Source organism: Physeter macrocephalus, chromosome 2, assembly GCF_002837175.3.
Source record: "Physeter macrocephalus isolate SW-GA chromosome 2, ASM283717v5, whole genome shotgun sequence".
NCBI classification, from domain to species: domain Eukaryota; kingdom Metazoa; phylum Chordata; class Mammalia; order Artiodactyla; family Physeteridae; genus Physeter; species Physeter macrocephalus.
Window position 1 is genome coordinate 271818 of NC_041215.1, and position 18000 is coordinate 289817.

Below are 18000 nucleotides of genomic sequence, written 5' to 3' on the forward strand. Positions count from 1 at the left end.
AAAAACTTTGCTGAACTATTGGACCTCTAAAATGTTACAGCCAAAGTGAAAGTCTGAAAAAAATCTATAACATTATAAAAAATGACTTCAAAATATAGAATAAATTCCAAGGCAAAAGGATTTACAAATTTTGGAACTATAATGCTTTTATTACCAGAATGTACGAAACATTGATCCTTTTATAATTCTGCAATACTGCCTCAGATTCCCAGTTTCAAAACAACTCGTCTTTTAAATTTCCATAACATCCGTTTAGAACAAATGATTTTGTTGCTGTTCACAGTAGAAGACAGTCTTTAGCTTTGATGGTTCAGACCTAATTAAACAGAAATGGCTAACTTTGGGCCTAAGGTAAATGTGGTATAGAGAAGAGCACAGAACCCTACCAATACACATAAACCATACTCCATTCAAATAGTCCTGGGACCTCACTGAACGGACTTTCAAATAAGTAATTAAGCCTCCAATTAAAAAACATTTAAAAAGGTACTATCTGATAAACTCAAAATACAAAAAATGCAGTATCACCAATTAATAAGTAATTAAGACTCCAATTAAAAAACATTTTAAAAGGTACTATCTGATAAACTCAAAATACAAAAAATGCAGTATCACCAATTTTGTGCATTTTCTAGGATTCATTTTAAAATTCAGGCTAATGTTTAACAACAGTATTTCAATTAAATTATGGCATTTGAAAAAGGTTGTACTTCTGGGGAAAGAGCACATAAACATGCTTTTTGGGAGAAGATATGTTTGGAAAACATCAGTAATGCATAATTAATATTGCTTTAACATTTCTAAAATCATATAAAAATGATCATCTTTGATTGCCATTTCAGTAAGTTTCGATATAGGGTATGTTACTGTCCACTTACTAGTAACCAAAACACACACAGAACAGACTTGTAACAAATATTGAGAATCAATTCTTTTCACGAGATAAACATTTCTGAGACTTTAAGATTCATGTTTGAACATACAGTACTGCAATGTTGGCTACATAAAATAAAATAAATAGAAAATCTTTTTCAGAGGAAGCTCATTAATCAGAGGCTGTATTGCATTTAAGGATTTAACACTGGCTATATACAGAAGGGAAAGCATTTCACTTAGAAATACTTCACATTACTGGAGCTCTCTTTTTAATATGGCAACATATAGCAGCTTACCATTCTGACACTTAAAAATCAACAGGAATAGTGCTACTCTTTCATCCTTTGGTTCCCAGTGACAAATAATGCAGTAATAACACCTCTGGTTTTCAGTTCCTCTTGAATGACATTTATTAACAGAGAGAAACCCGATGCTTTAGCTGAAATTTGGCAGCCCAAGAAGTGCACCAACTGCTCCAAAATATCCCTGCATAATTTAAAAGCAATTATTAATGTAGTGCAGCTTCTAAATGAACATGTAATATTAACCACTATTAAGAACACATACTTGTGTATAATCTATTTAAGAACATCGATTCAGAAAGCTACCAATTTGTGTCGTCAGTTATTGTAAAAAAAAATTTTTTAAGAACTGTATTCTCAATATATACAACTTTTTTTCTTTTTAGTAATTGAATTCCATGTTTAATTGCTCAGTATTTCAATCAACAGTCTACTTGAAACAATCAATCAAGTAAGTTTTGTGGTAGTATATATTCTTCATACATTACAAATATTGGGTTGACCAATAAGTTTGTTCAGGTTTTTCCTTAAGACGTTGCAGAAAAACATGAACAAACTTTCTGGCCACCCAATACATATATATGTATATGTTTTTGTATTATAATTGAAGCTAAGCATTTTCTAGTTAATTATAATATATATACCTTTGAAATACATATTTTTTTATAAAGAGTGGCTGTTAGACACTAAAGCTTCTAGGACTATTGTTGCAATTCTGGCTCCCCTCCCCTTTCCTGAAGAAAATTCCTTTGGCTCTGCCTGCCATTCCCCACAGCAGAGGACACGCCAGGTGGGGCTACACAAGAGTACACGTTCTGACCTCTACAGCGAAAGCAGTGACAGTAACACATGGAAGCTCATAAGAGATGAACAAATACTCAGAATCTGTATTATTAAAATGCTTAATAAAATATTCACTTGACCACAAACAAAATAATTCAAGGTAAGTTTACTTAATCCAAAACATTTTGTGAACTGATACTTGCTCCGATCACAATTTAACTGGGTATTACGATCGAACAGGAAAAAAAAACCTCCAAGAATAAACTCCGAAATGTTAACAGTGGTTACCACTGGAGGTGGGGGTGAGGCTGTGGTGGGAGGATTAAGGAGATTTTCATTGCTAAATCATATATATTTTTATTGTTCATATTTAACATTTGTTCTCTCAGGGGAGGAAAAAAAAAAGAAAGAGGGAATACCCTAGCGGTCCAGTGGTTAGGACTCTGCGCTCTCACTGACAAGGGCCCGGGTTCGACCGCTGGTTGGGGAGCTACTACTAATATCCCAAGTGAGGCACAGCCAAAAAACAATAAAAAACAAAACAAACAAACAAAAGAAACAAAAGAAAACAATTTAACAAAACAAACCCACTAAGTACACAAGCAGCCCCAGTATTTATTTAATGAGCTCACAGACCTGATACTGCTCTCTATTTTTCAGAAGAACTGTGAGATTCTCATCTTAATGGGATGTCTGCAGGTTACAAAAACGCCCACCCGCTAACTCAAACTGAAGTGAGGGAATCAATATACTATTTACGTAAATCGGTTTTATACTTCACTTATAAAGTACTGGGCAAGGAACAATATATGAAACTGCATTTAAAAGCATGCTATTAAAATTCACAAAACTTTATTTTCATATCATACCTCATGCTCTAGAAATAATGCTTTCAGTTGACCTTTTGACCAATAATCCAGTGCATATGCCAAAAGTTTCATCGAGAGAGTATTGACACGTAAAAAGTTTCCAACAAAGACAACTCTGTTTATTTTCTAAAAGAAAAGAACAAAGAAAATGACTTGAAAAAAGAATTATCAAGTAGATTTTACAATACAATACAGTTTATGAGATCTCTACTTACAAATATAAACAACTACTACCTTTTTTTAGTGCCTACTACATTCCTGGTATATGCTTTCATAATCCTGAATATTTAAAAATTAGTTTAGGACATGTCACTACACTTGTCAAAACCCATAGAATGTACAGTAAGAGTGATCCCAAATGTAAACTATGGACTCTGAGTGATGATGTGTCAATGTAGGCTCATTGATTTTAACAAATGTACCAAACCGGTGCTGGATATTGACAGTAGAGGAGGCTGTGCGTCTCGGGGGTCAGTGAACTCTGTACCTTCCACTCAATTTTGCTGTGAACCTACAACTGCCCTAAAAAATGACATCTAATTTAAAAAGAAAAGTTCTGGAAAGACCCTAGTTAAATTATAGATAGACTTGTTTTTGAAAATGGCCAATAAGTAATACATTTAGCAAAGAAAGTAATCTGGAGAAATATTACTGATGAGATAAAAGGAGACAAACCAAGGAAAAGTATTTTAAACGTGTTTAGGATTAAAAACAAGCTGTAAACTTGGTCAGCATGTTGCAGTTTATGCTCAGTAATGACACAGAAACCGTGGACTTTATCTATAGCACTGGAGAGCAAAACTGACTGGGATACTGGCATGCCCACCCAACCCCTAGGGCTTCCAGATGGAGGAACTAATATTTGTTTTGAATCTCCAAAAAACCTATTTCTACTCTCAGAATAATATAAGTACTTCTGAGTATACATTTTTGCACACTGGTTTGAATAGTGTAAACTATGGCCTTAATTACTGTTAGGTCAATTGGCCAGTGAAAATCTGGACCTACAGGGATAACAAAAAAGATCCCAGATTACTGTCTGCCCCCTCAAAGTGAAATATTTCCCAAACCTAGGTTAAAATGACTGCTAGTGGCTCCCTCAACTAATTTACTACATTGTTATTAAGAAACTTAAAAGACAGTATTCTAATTTTGAATTTAGAGTAATTCAGAGTATTAATTTGAGTCTTTGCACAGTTGTTCTCTCTGCTGGAGCCTCCCTCCCTTTCCCCAAATATCTGCACCCATGATTCTCTCACCTCCATCAAATCTTTGCCTAAGAGTCACATTTTCAACAAAGCCTTCCTTTAACTACCCAGTTGCTCAGTAATTTGTCCTCTGCCACTCTCTGGTCTACTCTCAATTCTCTTTATCTTGTTTAATTTTCTCTTTTTTAAAAATAGCATTTACCACCTAATACAGAATAATTTACTTGTTTACTACATCACTACAATGGCTGTAAGCTGCACAAAGTCAGGGATGTTTGTTTTCTTCACTAATTTATCTCAAGTGCTCAGAACAATACCTGGCACATGGTACTCTGTAAATATTTACTCAATGAATAAATGAATGAGTGAACAAATGAAGAATTCCTTTAAAAAGTAAAATTCCCAACACATTTATAAAGTATTTGATATTTATAAAAATTAAATGGGCAAATACCTCTATTACACAAAGGCAAACTGTATATACAGTCTTCTTCAAATAAAAATAACCCAATTATGAGGTAAATCTAGCAGTACATGCTTTTTATAAGTATACATCATTCAAATTTCATGTGAAGAATGGTCTCAGTGCCTTCATAGCCCTGTACAATGCTGCTTGATCCATATGCAACAAGGCAGCACTGTAAAGAAGCCGAGGGCAGTAAGAAAACTTCCAAGTACTTCACTAATCAAAGGTAACACTAGCAGGAAAAAAAAACCCACCCACTTTCAATAATAAGTTACCTCAAAACGTCTTATCGTTTAGATAGAATTTTTGTTTTACAGCTTCAAGATATTTAGGTTGTATATTTCTGAAAAGGTTTCTGGATAAATATGAAATGTAAATTATCTCTGTCCTATTTCCGATTTGAATTATCTGCTACTTTCTTTAAAGGTAGTATCACAATTGGATAGGTAACATATATATATTAATGAATCTTGGGATTTAATGGATTAAGTGATCTCGATCCTATGAGGCCTCCTTAAGGAATACGAAGAAGCCTGCTACATGTACATAAAACTCCAACTCACATTTTTCATATAATTAAACAATTTTTTTTACCTCATTAACAGCACACATTCGTGCCACAGAACCAATGTTATTGGTGATAGTAACTAATGTAGCTCTTGCTAGATCTTCTTTACTAACAGATTCTCGCTTCTCCTTATAAATCATATTCCCAAAACTGCAGAGAAATGAAAACCAAACAAAATCAAATCTGCTGATAACAACATTTCATATATTTTGAGAATACAGCCTACAGATAAATCTAAACATGTATAAAATAAGGTATACATGTACAAGGTTACTTACTGACCCAATGAACTGCACATAGGAAAATACTGGGAACACCCAAACATCTATCAAACTATGATACATTCATACAATGAAATACCATGAAGCTGTTAATAAAAAAAAAAGTGGGGGGGGAGAAAGGAAGGAGGGAGGGAGGAAAGGAAGGAAAAAGAAGAAGACAGAGGGTAGGGAGGGAAAGAGGGAAAGGATGAGGGAAGAAGAGGGAAAAAAGAGAGAGAGAGAGGGAGGGGGGCAGGCAAACAGACTAGGATATACTGCTGTTGTAGACTATACAGTCCCCTCCCTCTTATCCATGGGGGATTAGTTCCAGGACCTTCCTTGGACACCAAAATCTCTAGATGCTCAGGTCCCTTGTATAAAATGGTGTAGTATTTGCATATAACCTATGTATATACTTTAAATCATCTCCAGATTACTTAATAACACTTAATACAATGTAAATACTATGTAAATAGTTGCCTGTGTGCAGCAAATTCAAGTTTTGCTTTTTGCAACTTTCTGGAATATTATTTTTCCAAATATTTTCGATCTGAGGATGGCTGACTCTGTAGATGTGGAACCATGGATAAGGAGACCCGACTGTATACAGTATACTATATAATGGTATACAAATGTTACCTTCTAAAAGTTACCTTCTGTAAGGGGAGGATAAGGATATTTATTTGTATGTGCATAGAGAAACACTGGAAGGATACTCAATAACTAATAAAAACAGTTTCCTATAGTACATTCAGGGGAGACTTCTTGATGTATATTTAATTTTAAAACGACATCAATGTTCAAAACTTAGAACTAAACTGGGTAAGAGGAAGCCCCTTACAACTTCCTGATACACTGCTTTCTAAAAACTAAATAAGCAACTTTAATTATAATGTAAATGTTAAACTTACCTAGATGCTACAGCCCAACCAGGCAGGCCAAATCTTTCATAATCTCCTCCGTAAATATCACGGACCAGCTTGTCAGCTTGGGTGCTGTCACCTTTGGATGCCATTTCAAGAGCCTCTTCAAAACTTTCACAGCCAGTCAATAAACTACATAAACCAAGAAAGGTACCCCCTCCAAGGCTAAAGAAAATAAAGAAACTTGGTAAGTTGCATTTACACACTGTATTCTTTCTCCAAAGTAAAAGGATGGAGCACTCATTTATTCAATAAACACATGGATAGATATTGCTAAACCTTAAGAAAAACACATAGCAAAACCAAATTTGTCAAAGAATAAACCAAAGGAAAAAAATGTTGTCGTGTAAACAACATGACACAGAAGACCTTTTATATCTTCTAGTATCTTCACCTGATACCTTACACTTTGTAATTGCTAAAAATAAATGTTTTTGTGTGCATGAAAAAGGAGTGCTAAAAGTTAATACCATACAAATTAAAAGGAGAAAAATTGTAATTCTAAATGGTTTCCAGGAAATAATTTTGTGAAAGGCCTATTTACTTAGCCTGACAAGGCTGAAATCAACTCAATGTGATACATTAACATTTACATGACTCCGATATGAATACAGTGAGGACATTTATGTCAGGCTGGTCATCATGTTAAAGACAGAAATTAACTTGGTTCTATTATTCTTTTGGATATGCTCACAAAATGAAATTATGCCACTCTAGCCCCTAAAATCAAAACCTTTGCTCCCTAGTCTCACCTAAATTTCTAACAGGTTCTATTCCTGAATCACTGTTGGAATTTAGTTAACAGACTGAATTTCTGTCTTTTTGAATTGATTGAAGTAGGTAGTACTTCCCTGTAATTCTTTAGCATAGAGAGTTACAACGGAGGTAGACTTTCAGCCACCACAGAAATAAAATACTAATTAAATTTAAGTATTATTCAAATAGGAGTACTACATTAAAATTAAAATGAGTTTCTTTCGGGACTTCCCTGGCAGTCCAATGGTTAAGAGTCTGTGCTCCCAACACAGGGAGCACAGGTCTGATCCCTGGTTTGGGAACTAAGATCCCACATGCTGCACAGCGTGGCCAGAGTTTTTTTTCACAAATCAATCTGATTTAAAGCATCCTAAAATCTTTCCTCCTCAATTAAATAAATAGGAGCCTCCAGCTTCCTTAAAAGTTGATAAAGTACATACTGGAATCATAAGGAAAATTTTAGAATCTCATTTCCCATTCATATTTCAGGTATTAGAGAGTTCATGTTAAATTCATCCTATATGAATTAATTACAATGTTGCCAAATACTCCACTTACATGTGAATCAAATAAGAATGTTTCAAGCTTTAGGCTTAAATATATCTATATAAAAATGAGAAAAATGCTTTGGAAAATAAAAATGTTATTGGAATCATTCCAGATAAAAATTCACTCTTTTCATTATGGAAATTTTGATGCCAAATGATGCTAACCAAATATAAACATTTAATGATTTTAGTTTGAGTCTACACACATGCCTTAAAAAAAAGTATTATCTGCAACACTTTAACTTATACTTACAGATCTACATTTTTAGCCGTTGCACAATACACATTAGTTTTCTGATGAAGCTAGCATTAATATATAGATTTCACAATTTCTGTGCAGAAAACAATATGAATGCTGCCTTAAGAACAAAAACGTTACTACCTTGTCCCAGTTACTCGTTTATAGTTGTCTTTGGAATGGACTGCTAAAATACTGACTCCCGAACCAATGTTTACTACCAGAAGTGGATAGGGATCATCCAGGTTGAAAGGCATCTTTTGGCATCTCTCAGGTTCTGAGGCATTAGCAAAATAATAGCACTCTGCTTGTCCATTGAAACTGACAGAATCTATATACAGCAAGCCCTTTACAAGGCAGTCAAGTTCATCCAGTTTGTGCAGGTGGAGGTTTCCAATCTGTAAAAAAACACCAAAGTGAGTTTTACAAAGTGAACAAAGGAAAGCATTCAAAATACTTGACTCGACTATACCATATAATTTCCATGCACTTTACAAAACTTCAAAATCATTTACAACCCACACGCTTTCACTTGTTTTCTTTTGTGTCAAAATCTCTTAGGGACTTCATTTAGTCCTGTGGTTCTCAGTGGTGGTAGTATTACTTCTAGAGGCGTTTTGGAAATCTGTGGGGAATTTTTAGTTTTCACAAAGATGGGGAGGAGGGGAGAATCAAACTAACATTTACTGGGCAGGGACTTGGGGTGCCAGACATCCGCAATGGGTGGGGCAGTTGTGCAAAAAAAAAGTTAACTCTTTCCTGCATTACCTTTGAACATTATGACAGACATTTTTGTAGGCAGCAGTAGGAAAATTCGTTTGTAATTATCTGAGCCTATGTAAACACAAAGTATTTTATCTATATGTGTATAGACACAAGGTATTCTTTTTTTTCTTTTTTGCGGTACGCGGGCCTCTCACTATTGTGGCCTCTCCCACTGCGGAGCACAGGCTCCGGATGCGCAGGCTCAGTGGCCATGGCTCACGGGCCCAGCTGCTCTGCGGCATGTGGGATCTTCCCGGACCGGGGCACGAACCCATGTCCCCTGCATCGGCAGGCGGACTCTCAACCACTGCGCCACCAGGGAAGCCAGACACAAGGTATTCTTTACATGGTTTTAATACATACTAAATTTGCTAGGAATGCAACCACCATATAAACTGAGGAAGTGTTGTACTTTTTACTGTTTGGAGCTTTACCTTGTGTTGTTTAGCATCTTCGAAAGTTATGTCACAACAGCAATACCCCTTATGGTATTTGATTCTCCAGTAAAACATACCTTATCAATCTAGCATTTGTGGCTTTAGAAATTAAGTTCAATCTATGTACATACAAGCATCTAAATCTGACTACTTCATTATGCCCTCTTGTGTGATCATACCAGAAAATCTACCTACTGATATATAAGTACCTTAATTTCCTATCTTTATATTACAGTCTGGGAACTAATGTGAAATTATTAAATTCATTTCAGGTTAGTAAAGAGTATATTATAAAATATTTACTATAAAAGATCTCAGCTTAGATAAGCTTTTCAATTCTCTAAGGACTTATTAGGTATCACTCCCCCTTGTGTTCCCATGGCATCTCTTTTCATAGCATAGTATTAATTATAATGCATTGTCCTTCTTAATTATAATGCACTGAACTTACAGTTCACTTAAATGTGTGGTCTAGGATACTGCACTCTTTGAGAGCTAAGTCTGTGTCTTATTCCTAGCTGACTTCTCAGTGCCTAGCACAATACCTAACACAAACTAGATGTTCAAATATTAGCTTAATACATGATTAAGCACCAACAAAAATATTATAAAACTTCATCACTAGAAAATATCAATACTTCTTAAAAAAAACTTAGAACTCCGTAATTTGAATACCAGTGTCTCCAAACAATGGCCAGGTGAGAGCTGGCTTCAAGGACACTGCTTTTGGCAAACATTAAATATCACGCATCCAAAACTGGTTTTGAATTTATGGTCAGATTACTCAATAAACTGAATGCAAATCAGTATTACTCATCATAAAAATTTTTTATAAAAACTACCCCAAATTACAAGGTATTCACTTCTGTGAGCCATAAAGTGATCACTTATGTTCTAGATTTTCTTATGTGAATCTGAGAAACTAAATGGTCCACATGCATATTTTCAAGAAAAACAAATTTCAGTAAACCCAAGTATAAACTTTTTAATCTTTATTCTAATGGGAAGGACTGGACACTTGGCAAACCCCTACTAGCACAGAAATCGACGCTTTCATAATCCACCTGCCACATCCAAATGACCCCCTTCAAGACGGAAACATGGTAGGGTCGATGGTATAAAATCCAAGAAAAAAGGGCTAACAGGGACTTTCATTCAGGTGTCTATTAATCAAAAGATACAGGTTTCAGTTGGGGTTTGGGAAGATGGTGGCCTTAGGAGAGATGACTGGATAATACTCAAAAAAACAAGCAAACACAGGATAATAATAGTGAAAATATTTCAAGCCCCATTTATATCTGGCTTTGCACACTGCCAAATTCACTGAAGTCTGCTTTTACTGTAGCTTTGTAGCAGTTCCTAAACTTAGCAGGTTTTACTCCATATTATGTACGACAGGCCCAACTCTGGCCAGTTTTTACTCATTGCATAAAGGTGTTTAAATGCTCCAATCAAAAGTAAGTCATGAATACATACTTCCCCTGTATCAGCAGGGGTAACTAGTCTAAGAAACATACCAGACAGAAAACGAGCCTCATACTTTAAAAACTGAAGAGAATGGGTATCGATTTTTGCCTGTGAGTGAAATACCTACTGTGCGAAAATCTTTTTCAAACTTGTAAGCACCACCTCCTGTAGCACATAGCACCGTGTGTAATGTTGAGAAGTTTTTATCTCTTCCCATTTGGATAAAAGTAGGCAGGTCCTGGGTTGGAAATCTGATAAAGTGCAAGTTCCCTCTCCGGCCAAAAAGTGTTAAATCTTTCAGTTCAAGGTGTACATCACGAATACCAGTGGATCCATAGGCTACATTAGAAGTCAAATATTTCCGGATACTTTTTAAGCTCTCAACTTCTTCTTGTTCTTCCTCTGCTGTGATATCGATAGGTTCAAAATATGAGAGCTTTACCAGAGTTCCCCCGATGTCCATGCCAAACCAAGGGAAAGCTATGGATAAAAAACAAATAAATAAAAATATATATCCTGATTTTAGAAATGCAAATTAGGACCTAGTTAATTAGCCACAAGCTTCATTTACCCTGAATCATGCATTCAGTCAATAATACTTTTGAGGTAAGACAAATCTATATGAAACTCACCCTTTTCCCTTCAAAGTGTTATTCTGTGTATTTTCTAAAAACCCATAACTCAGCATGCCTGGGGCTGGACCCGGGCCTTTTAATTCCTGGTCTGGTAGGCATTCCTTTTCATTTATTTATCATGTGTCCCAGGAGATTAGGAAAAATTTGGACCAATTTGGTTTTAATAATAGGTCATCAACTACGGCTTGAAAATGTTTCTAAGATTTTAATATAATAAAATTGGCCTATTATCACTTCAAGCAACCCAAGGGAAAAGTACCTCCTTAAAAAGAACTTTTTTTCTTTGCTCATTAAACTTACTAGGCTTCTTTAGTGCATCTAGTTAATAAAATTAGCTGTTGATAACGCTGAAGATAAACCTACTTGGAAACAGGCACATTTGGGGAGGTAGCATCATCTGGGTTTGGGACTTGGTGCTCTCTCACTAACTGGGCTATATGACATTGAAAAGCCATTAATTAACCTCTCAAATCTTAGTTTCCTTAAGGAAACTGTTTCTATTCTCTGGCATCTTAATCATTATGATAGAGACTCAAAAATAATTTAATACTATAGATACACAGATTACGAAATGCCTAAGAACATGTATTTAACAGTTTATTATATATAAGTTGTCAAGGAAATTTAGTTCCTTCTAAAATTCTACTTTGTTTCTTACATATTCATATTTTACTTATTTGATATGTGTGTACCATTAGAAACCGGGAACATACGACTCAACGAGAAAAGATTCTATACATTTCTCTATACAAGCTCAATGCTTTTGTCACCTATAGATTTGTATAAACAACTAAGATGCTGAAGAAAGTAAATTTTCTCAATTTTGTTGGGTAGCTAGTAATGGAGGCCATCTTAAATAAGTAAAACACTTTTATTGATATATATATTTTTTGGCCATGCCCCATGGCTTGTGGGATCTTAGTTCCCTGAACTAGCGCCCTGCGCCCTGGGAGTGAAAGCGGGGGCTGCAAGGGAATTCCCAGTAACACACTTTAAAAATGAATGAGAGGCCATTCAAGACTCACCTCACATCTAGCCTGTTAGATAGGTCTATGTCTGTTCTCTTAGGGGTATCTGCTCTTAAAACTGCTCTTAAAGGAAGAGTAACTGGAGATGCTATATTGCAGACTATGAACGTCTTGGTTACCTTAATATCCAAACTAGAACATTATAGGTCCCTTCTTTTGCATAGAGATCCTTTCAACTCGGCAGAGTTCTGGAATTCATTTCCTTATGCCAGAGAAATAATCACCATTCAAAAAGTATGGGGGAGGCAACAAGAACATAGAAGACACATATTCTTAATTATGATCCACTCCTTTCATTTAGCAAGTGATCTAATTTCCAGTGCATTAAAGCAAATACTTATGCTTGTTATTTTGTCACTAACTAAAATGAGAAGGGGAGGGGGCACAAATCTCAAACTTTATTGATTTGTGATAAAAGTACAAAGTTATTAAGTACAACCAGAGGCCCACTAATACTTCCATGAGGTAAGAAAAGTACCACTTTCCAAAGAAATCAGGCAAATAGCTAATCTATAGTTTTGTTGCTTCTGGCCAAGGGACAGGTTAAAAGTAGGTCACCAGTGCATAAGCATCCTACTTCTTGCATACAGCCTCAACATTTCTCATTCTTTTGAGAATAAAACTCTCCACTGTCAAGGTGAAAAAAATGAACCAAAATACATTTAAAGAAAACATACCTTCCATAAATATAAATAAGTACTTTGATGATGGCAAATAAACATTACCTTCTACAGACTTTGAGCATTTCCTAGAATCTCTCATGATCTGTTTACATGGCCTTCCAAAAAAATAGTAGCTCCTATTCTATTTCACCTGAGCCTAAGAGAACTGCCATTAGTTCCCCATAAGTAACAAAAATATCCAGAACCAGCATAAGCAGAGTGCTACCAAGAAATTATCTTTCCTACCAGGTAGATTAGGTATGCAAAAGAAGAAACCCACATGCCTGATCACCTTTTTAGCCCCAAGAGCAGACTGTTAATTTCTAACAAGCTTCATTATAAAAGCTTGGTGTCTTGCTTGTTAAGTGTTGGTAAGAGCTAGCGGAGAAGCTTTAAGGAGCTATTTAATTGCTATTGGCCCCATGCAGATTTTAGCCCAAAGGGATCCTATGCCAAACTAGGATTTAATTCTTCTTGAGCAGAAAGATAAACCAAATGCTGAAAATGTTTAGAAACGTTGGTGGATTATTTTAAGGAACAAAATTCTAAAATGAGCATGTGCAATGGTCAATTCCAGATACGGTTCAAGTTCCCGAATGAAAGACATTTCACTCTTCCCAATAATCATTCCGAATAAAAATGTTGTTTTAAAACAGACTAAGAAAATAAACCATACTCACACCTTCAGTATTATAATTCCTCAGAAGAGCTTCAGAAGACTTCTCCCCCCTTTGGTAAATTAGTTACATCTAAGAGAATATTAGAAACTATCACCTCCAACTGCACCTTACTATCCACTGGAAGTGATCATTCTTAAGTAATGACTCAATTTACAAACAGGCCAATCAAATTACATAGAAGCAAACGGCACACATATGCACGCATATGCTACATACTTCTCTCTGGTCTTGACAAAAACTTCACATACCTTACTGCTTGGGTTAGCAAAGCAGGCACCCAAACCTACACTGCACCAAATGAAAAAATATATATATGTATATATAAAAAATCTTTTATTTTCACCTTGTTAATCATGTTACATGCTCTACAGGTAAGCAGAACAGAGGCTGACCCTTACCTTAAAAAATCATGTCAGTTGAGGTACAGAGGAACACCACTGTTTAGATTTTTACTATTATTTAAGTAGCGTGAAAAATACAAGTAAAGGTAATGCAAACATTGCCACAGTTTTGGTTCCAGCAAACACTTTTCATTAGATTAATGTTTGACTTCATTCTTCCCCTGGAGTTGAATTAACACATAATTTCAATAAGTAATTCTTTTTTTTTGTGTGTTTTTTTTTTTTGCTGTACACGGGCCTCTCACTGCTGGGGCCTCTCCCGTTGCGGAGCACAGGCTCTGGATGCGCAGGCTCAGCGGCCATGGCTCAAGGGCCCCGCCGCTCCGCGGCATGTGGGATCTTCCCGGACCGGGGCACGAACCCGTGTCCCCTGCATCGGCAGGCGGACTCCCAACCACTGCACCACCAGGGAAGCCCAACACATAATTTCAAATGCTCATCTTTTACTTATACAATTTAGAGGGTGAAACCAATTCCTTTTATTTTCTGGTTAAACACTGGCATTTTGTTTATAGGCTGGTATATACTAGTGATGTATCAAAAAGCAATGTTTTCTAACACTTGGGTGAGTAACTGTAAGAAAATGTGTGAAGCCAAAGTCACTTGTTTAACTAGTATGAGATACAGTTTTTAGTTACTAGTGCTGCTCTAAGGATTAAATGACGCAGTGCATGTAAAGATAGTGCCTTACATACAAAGTGCTTACTAAATTTATGATTATAAAAAAAAAAGAAACCCTACGCAAGAACTCAAAAACAAGTGTCTTGGGCTTCCCTGGTGGCGCAGTGGTTGAGAGTCCGCCTGCCGATGCAGGGAACACGGGTTCGTGCCCCAGTCCGGGAAGATCCCACATGCCGTGGAGCGGCTAGAGGCCCGCGTACCGCAAAAAAAAAAAAAAAAAAAAAAAAAAAAAACCAAGTGTCTTTAGCTAAACTGAGTGGTGTGAAACATCAGAAATAATACTTTCCAGTTATATATATATATTTCCATGACAGTTCATAGTTGAAATACTTTCTTTCTCACACACAAAAGAACAAGATGTTCTTTATTTTTACTGTAAAGAGCTGAGTAGACAATAAAGTCATCTTTTACACATAGGAAACTGAAAATGTTATTTCAGACTTCTAAATCATATTAATTGACTGGTTTTTCAGCATAACTCTATTTTAACATTAATGGTCTCACAATGTACCACAATATATTAATAAACAAATTACTTCTAAAAAATAGGTGTTCCTTTATTTCTCAACCTAAAGTTTATATTATAAACTCTTAATTATCATCTTTGCTAGATATGGTATTCACACCTGATTATAAGTTTGCCCAAATCTAAGTAATCAAATCGCTGTCATGGCAAAAATAAAATAATACCATAAGGGTCAGAATATGAGCTTGTCATAGTTAAACTCATTTTACTAAACGGAAATTCTAACACAAGCCGAGAAAACCTATGTGTTGAGGGAAGATGTCCAACGGTTCTACATTACTGCATCTGTTCAAGATTCATTTAATTCAGCAAATGTAAAGTGAAATAGTAGTATTTCTATTACTCTCTCATTTTAAGACTTCACATCACTATTTCATAGACTCCTGAACGAGAACTCTTTATCGTTGTTTTTGTTTTTGTTTTTAAAAAATCATTGTTTAAAAAAATGTTTTAACTGGCAGATAAAACTACCAGATCAGAAAGGTTTGTGCTTCTCTAAGTATTTAGACTACGCCCTACAGGTGCAAAAGAAAGAACACAGGACTATGAGTCAGGTGACTTAGGGCCCCGAGTTCACTCAGTTAGCAGAGTTGGTTGGTGCAGGCTTGGAAAAGTTACTCTGGGGCTCAGTAAGTTCAGTTTTCCTCAGCAGTAAAATGAGAACCAAATTATCTCACATTTAAATAACAATTAACAGGTTTTGGAGTGCTTTGGTACTTTGCCTCTCCGTGGAGGTTTTCAAGACCGGACGGGTGGGAAAAGACAGTTATCAGTACTCCCGTTCTATAGCAAGAGATTTCCTAGAACTGTTGGGAGGATCACACAACACTGCAAAATGGCAAAACACCAATACAATTCTAAGACAGAAGCATGCATCCCGCATTCCTAGTCGCACTGGAAGAATGAACTTCAAGTATGACAATCACAACGCCTGAGTGATTAAATAAGCCATTCACAGGAGTAAAAGGTTTTAAAAAGGCTAAAAATAAAAGGAAGCAAATAAAAGTTGATCTACTCTCTTTAAGTATGGAAAGTTTGGGGTTTTTTTTTTTTTTTTTTTTTAAGTATAGGCTATATATAATCGTAGAAAAATCTCTACGGGTAGTCACCAAAATATTAATAGTGGTTAGCTCTGAAGGGCGGGAATACGGGTGACTTTGATCTTTTTATCTCTGTTTTTTAAAAAACAAACATGAACTAGTTGTTATTCCAAACCTACCGGCACTTACCCACCGGTAGGTTACATGCCTGCCGTGTGTTTAAAAGCTCTAATTATAAGAGACAACTCCCAGGAACCCACCGGGATTTCAAGGACACAAGCAGAAAGCTTAGAAATCAGTTTTTAAAAATTACAAAAAAAAAAAAAAAAAGGGTGGTAAATGTCCCCGCGCAACTTGGCATCTGTGACCACCCATTTTCAACTTGACTTCAGAGGAAGCTGGTAACTCTGGTCTTGCCTGCCAAACCCCAGAACAAAAATTCCCCCTTGCTCCTCCCAGCTCTCGAGGAGGAAAGGCTAGGGGGCGGCAAGCGTTCGTCAACCGAGCGTAGGGGGATGGGGAGGGAGCCTCGAACCGGGTGCTGCAAAGGTCCCTCCGCCCCCATCCCGTGCTGGGCGACGACGGGGAGCGACCGGCTTCGAACCAGGCCACCACAAGGGGCTTCCCGACGTGGCCCAACTTGCTCTCCCAACCCGACGAGCCCAAGCCCCCATCTTACAGGGTTTCTTGGCATCCTTGATCTTCATGGCGTCGGCCTGAGGGGCGAGAGGCAGCCTCGGGTACGGCGCGCAGAGGGTTGCGGCGGCGACTCCAGAGGTAGCTGGGCCGCGCGGGGAGGCCCGGCCGGTTCCTCCCCTCGGGCCGGGCGGGGCGGGCCAAGGGCGGGGCGGGGGCGCCTGAGACGAGGCCCCGGCCCAGGGGGCGGCCCCCCCCACCCCCGCGAGGGGCGGCCGGGACCGAGCGAGCAGGGGAAGGCCACCGGCCTCGCCGCTCCGGGGCCCCCCGCCGCCGCTCCAAACAAAAGGCCCCCGTCCGCCGAGCCGCCGCCGCCGCCGCCGCCGCCGCCGCCGCCGCCGCAGCACTGAGAAGCAGCCCGCCCAGGCCCAGCGCCCACGTGACGCGAGTGCCCCCTCTCTCCGCTCTCCGCCCGGCTGCTGGGGATTGTAGTTCCCCGGGTCGCGAGGCCCGGCTCTCAGGCTGCAGCCTTACAGATGGACTACAAAAGCCAGGATGCATCGCGGGCCCTCTCCGAGGCCCCTCCGCTTCCGGAGATGGCCTCAGAGTGGTCCCAGAGAGAAGGGGGCGGGGCCTTAATCACGCCAGCGACGGGGCTACCAATGGTGGCTGATGTGGGCGGGCGCCCGAACCCTAGAGATGAAGCCTCGCACCGCCGCCGAGAGAGAAGGGGTAGGGAAGTCTTTGCTGGTATTATCATGGCAGTTCTGCAAGTCGCAGACTTCCTTTGGAGGCAGAAAACCTGGTCAGTGTGCCAGGGAAAGCGTTAAATACAGGGCTCTAGAGCCGCTCTTTAGACAGACCAGTGAATGCATTTGTAAATTAAAGTCATTCACGAAGGAATCCCCTGGCTTAATAGAGACACCGCGAATGCTTGGAATGATGATGATAGTAAGGGCAATAGCAATAATAGGTAACATTTATTGAATGCTTACCATGTCCCAGGCACTCTGCTGAGCTCTTTGGGGGGATTATTTGATTTAATTAAGTAACTTTGTGAAGTGCGTGCAATTATTATCTATCACTCATTTTGAAGATGGGACAGGAACTGAGACGTTAAGTCACTTGCGGAACACATGCCCTTTGCCGCGGTTCCTTGGTCCCCTCAGGGGCCCTGTAGCCCAGCTCCGTCCTTCCAAAGGGGAAATTGATCCCCAGAAAAGAAAATTAGGTGCTACAGTTCTC

At 38.0% G+C, this 18000-nt stretch overlaps 1 protein-coding gene across 1 annotated transcript; it reads right to left on the bottom strand.

Annotated features, from left to right (window-relative positions):
* Positions 1–605: 605 nt before the first annotated feature.
* On the bottom strand, positions 606–17000 carry PANK3 (pantothenate kinase 3). Its single transcript, XM_007110031.4, has 7 exons — positions 16799–17000; positions 10594–10946; positions 7942–8195; positions 6244–6420; positions 5099–5222; positions 2831–2956; positions 606–1362 (listed from the first exon to the last, which is right to left on the bottom strand). The coding sequence occupies exons 1-7, from the start codon at positions 16824–16826 to the stop codon at positions 1312–1314; spliced, it is 1113 nt and encodes a 370-aa protein (XP_007110093.1). The 5' UTR covers positions 16827–17000; the 3' UTR covers positions 606–1311.
* Positions 17001–18000: the final 1000 nt, after the last annotated feature.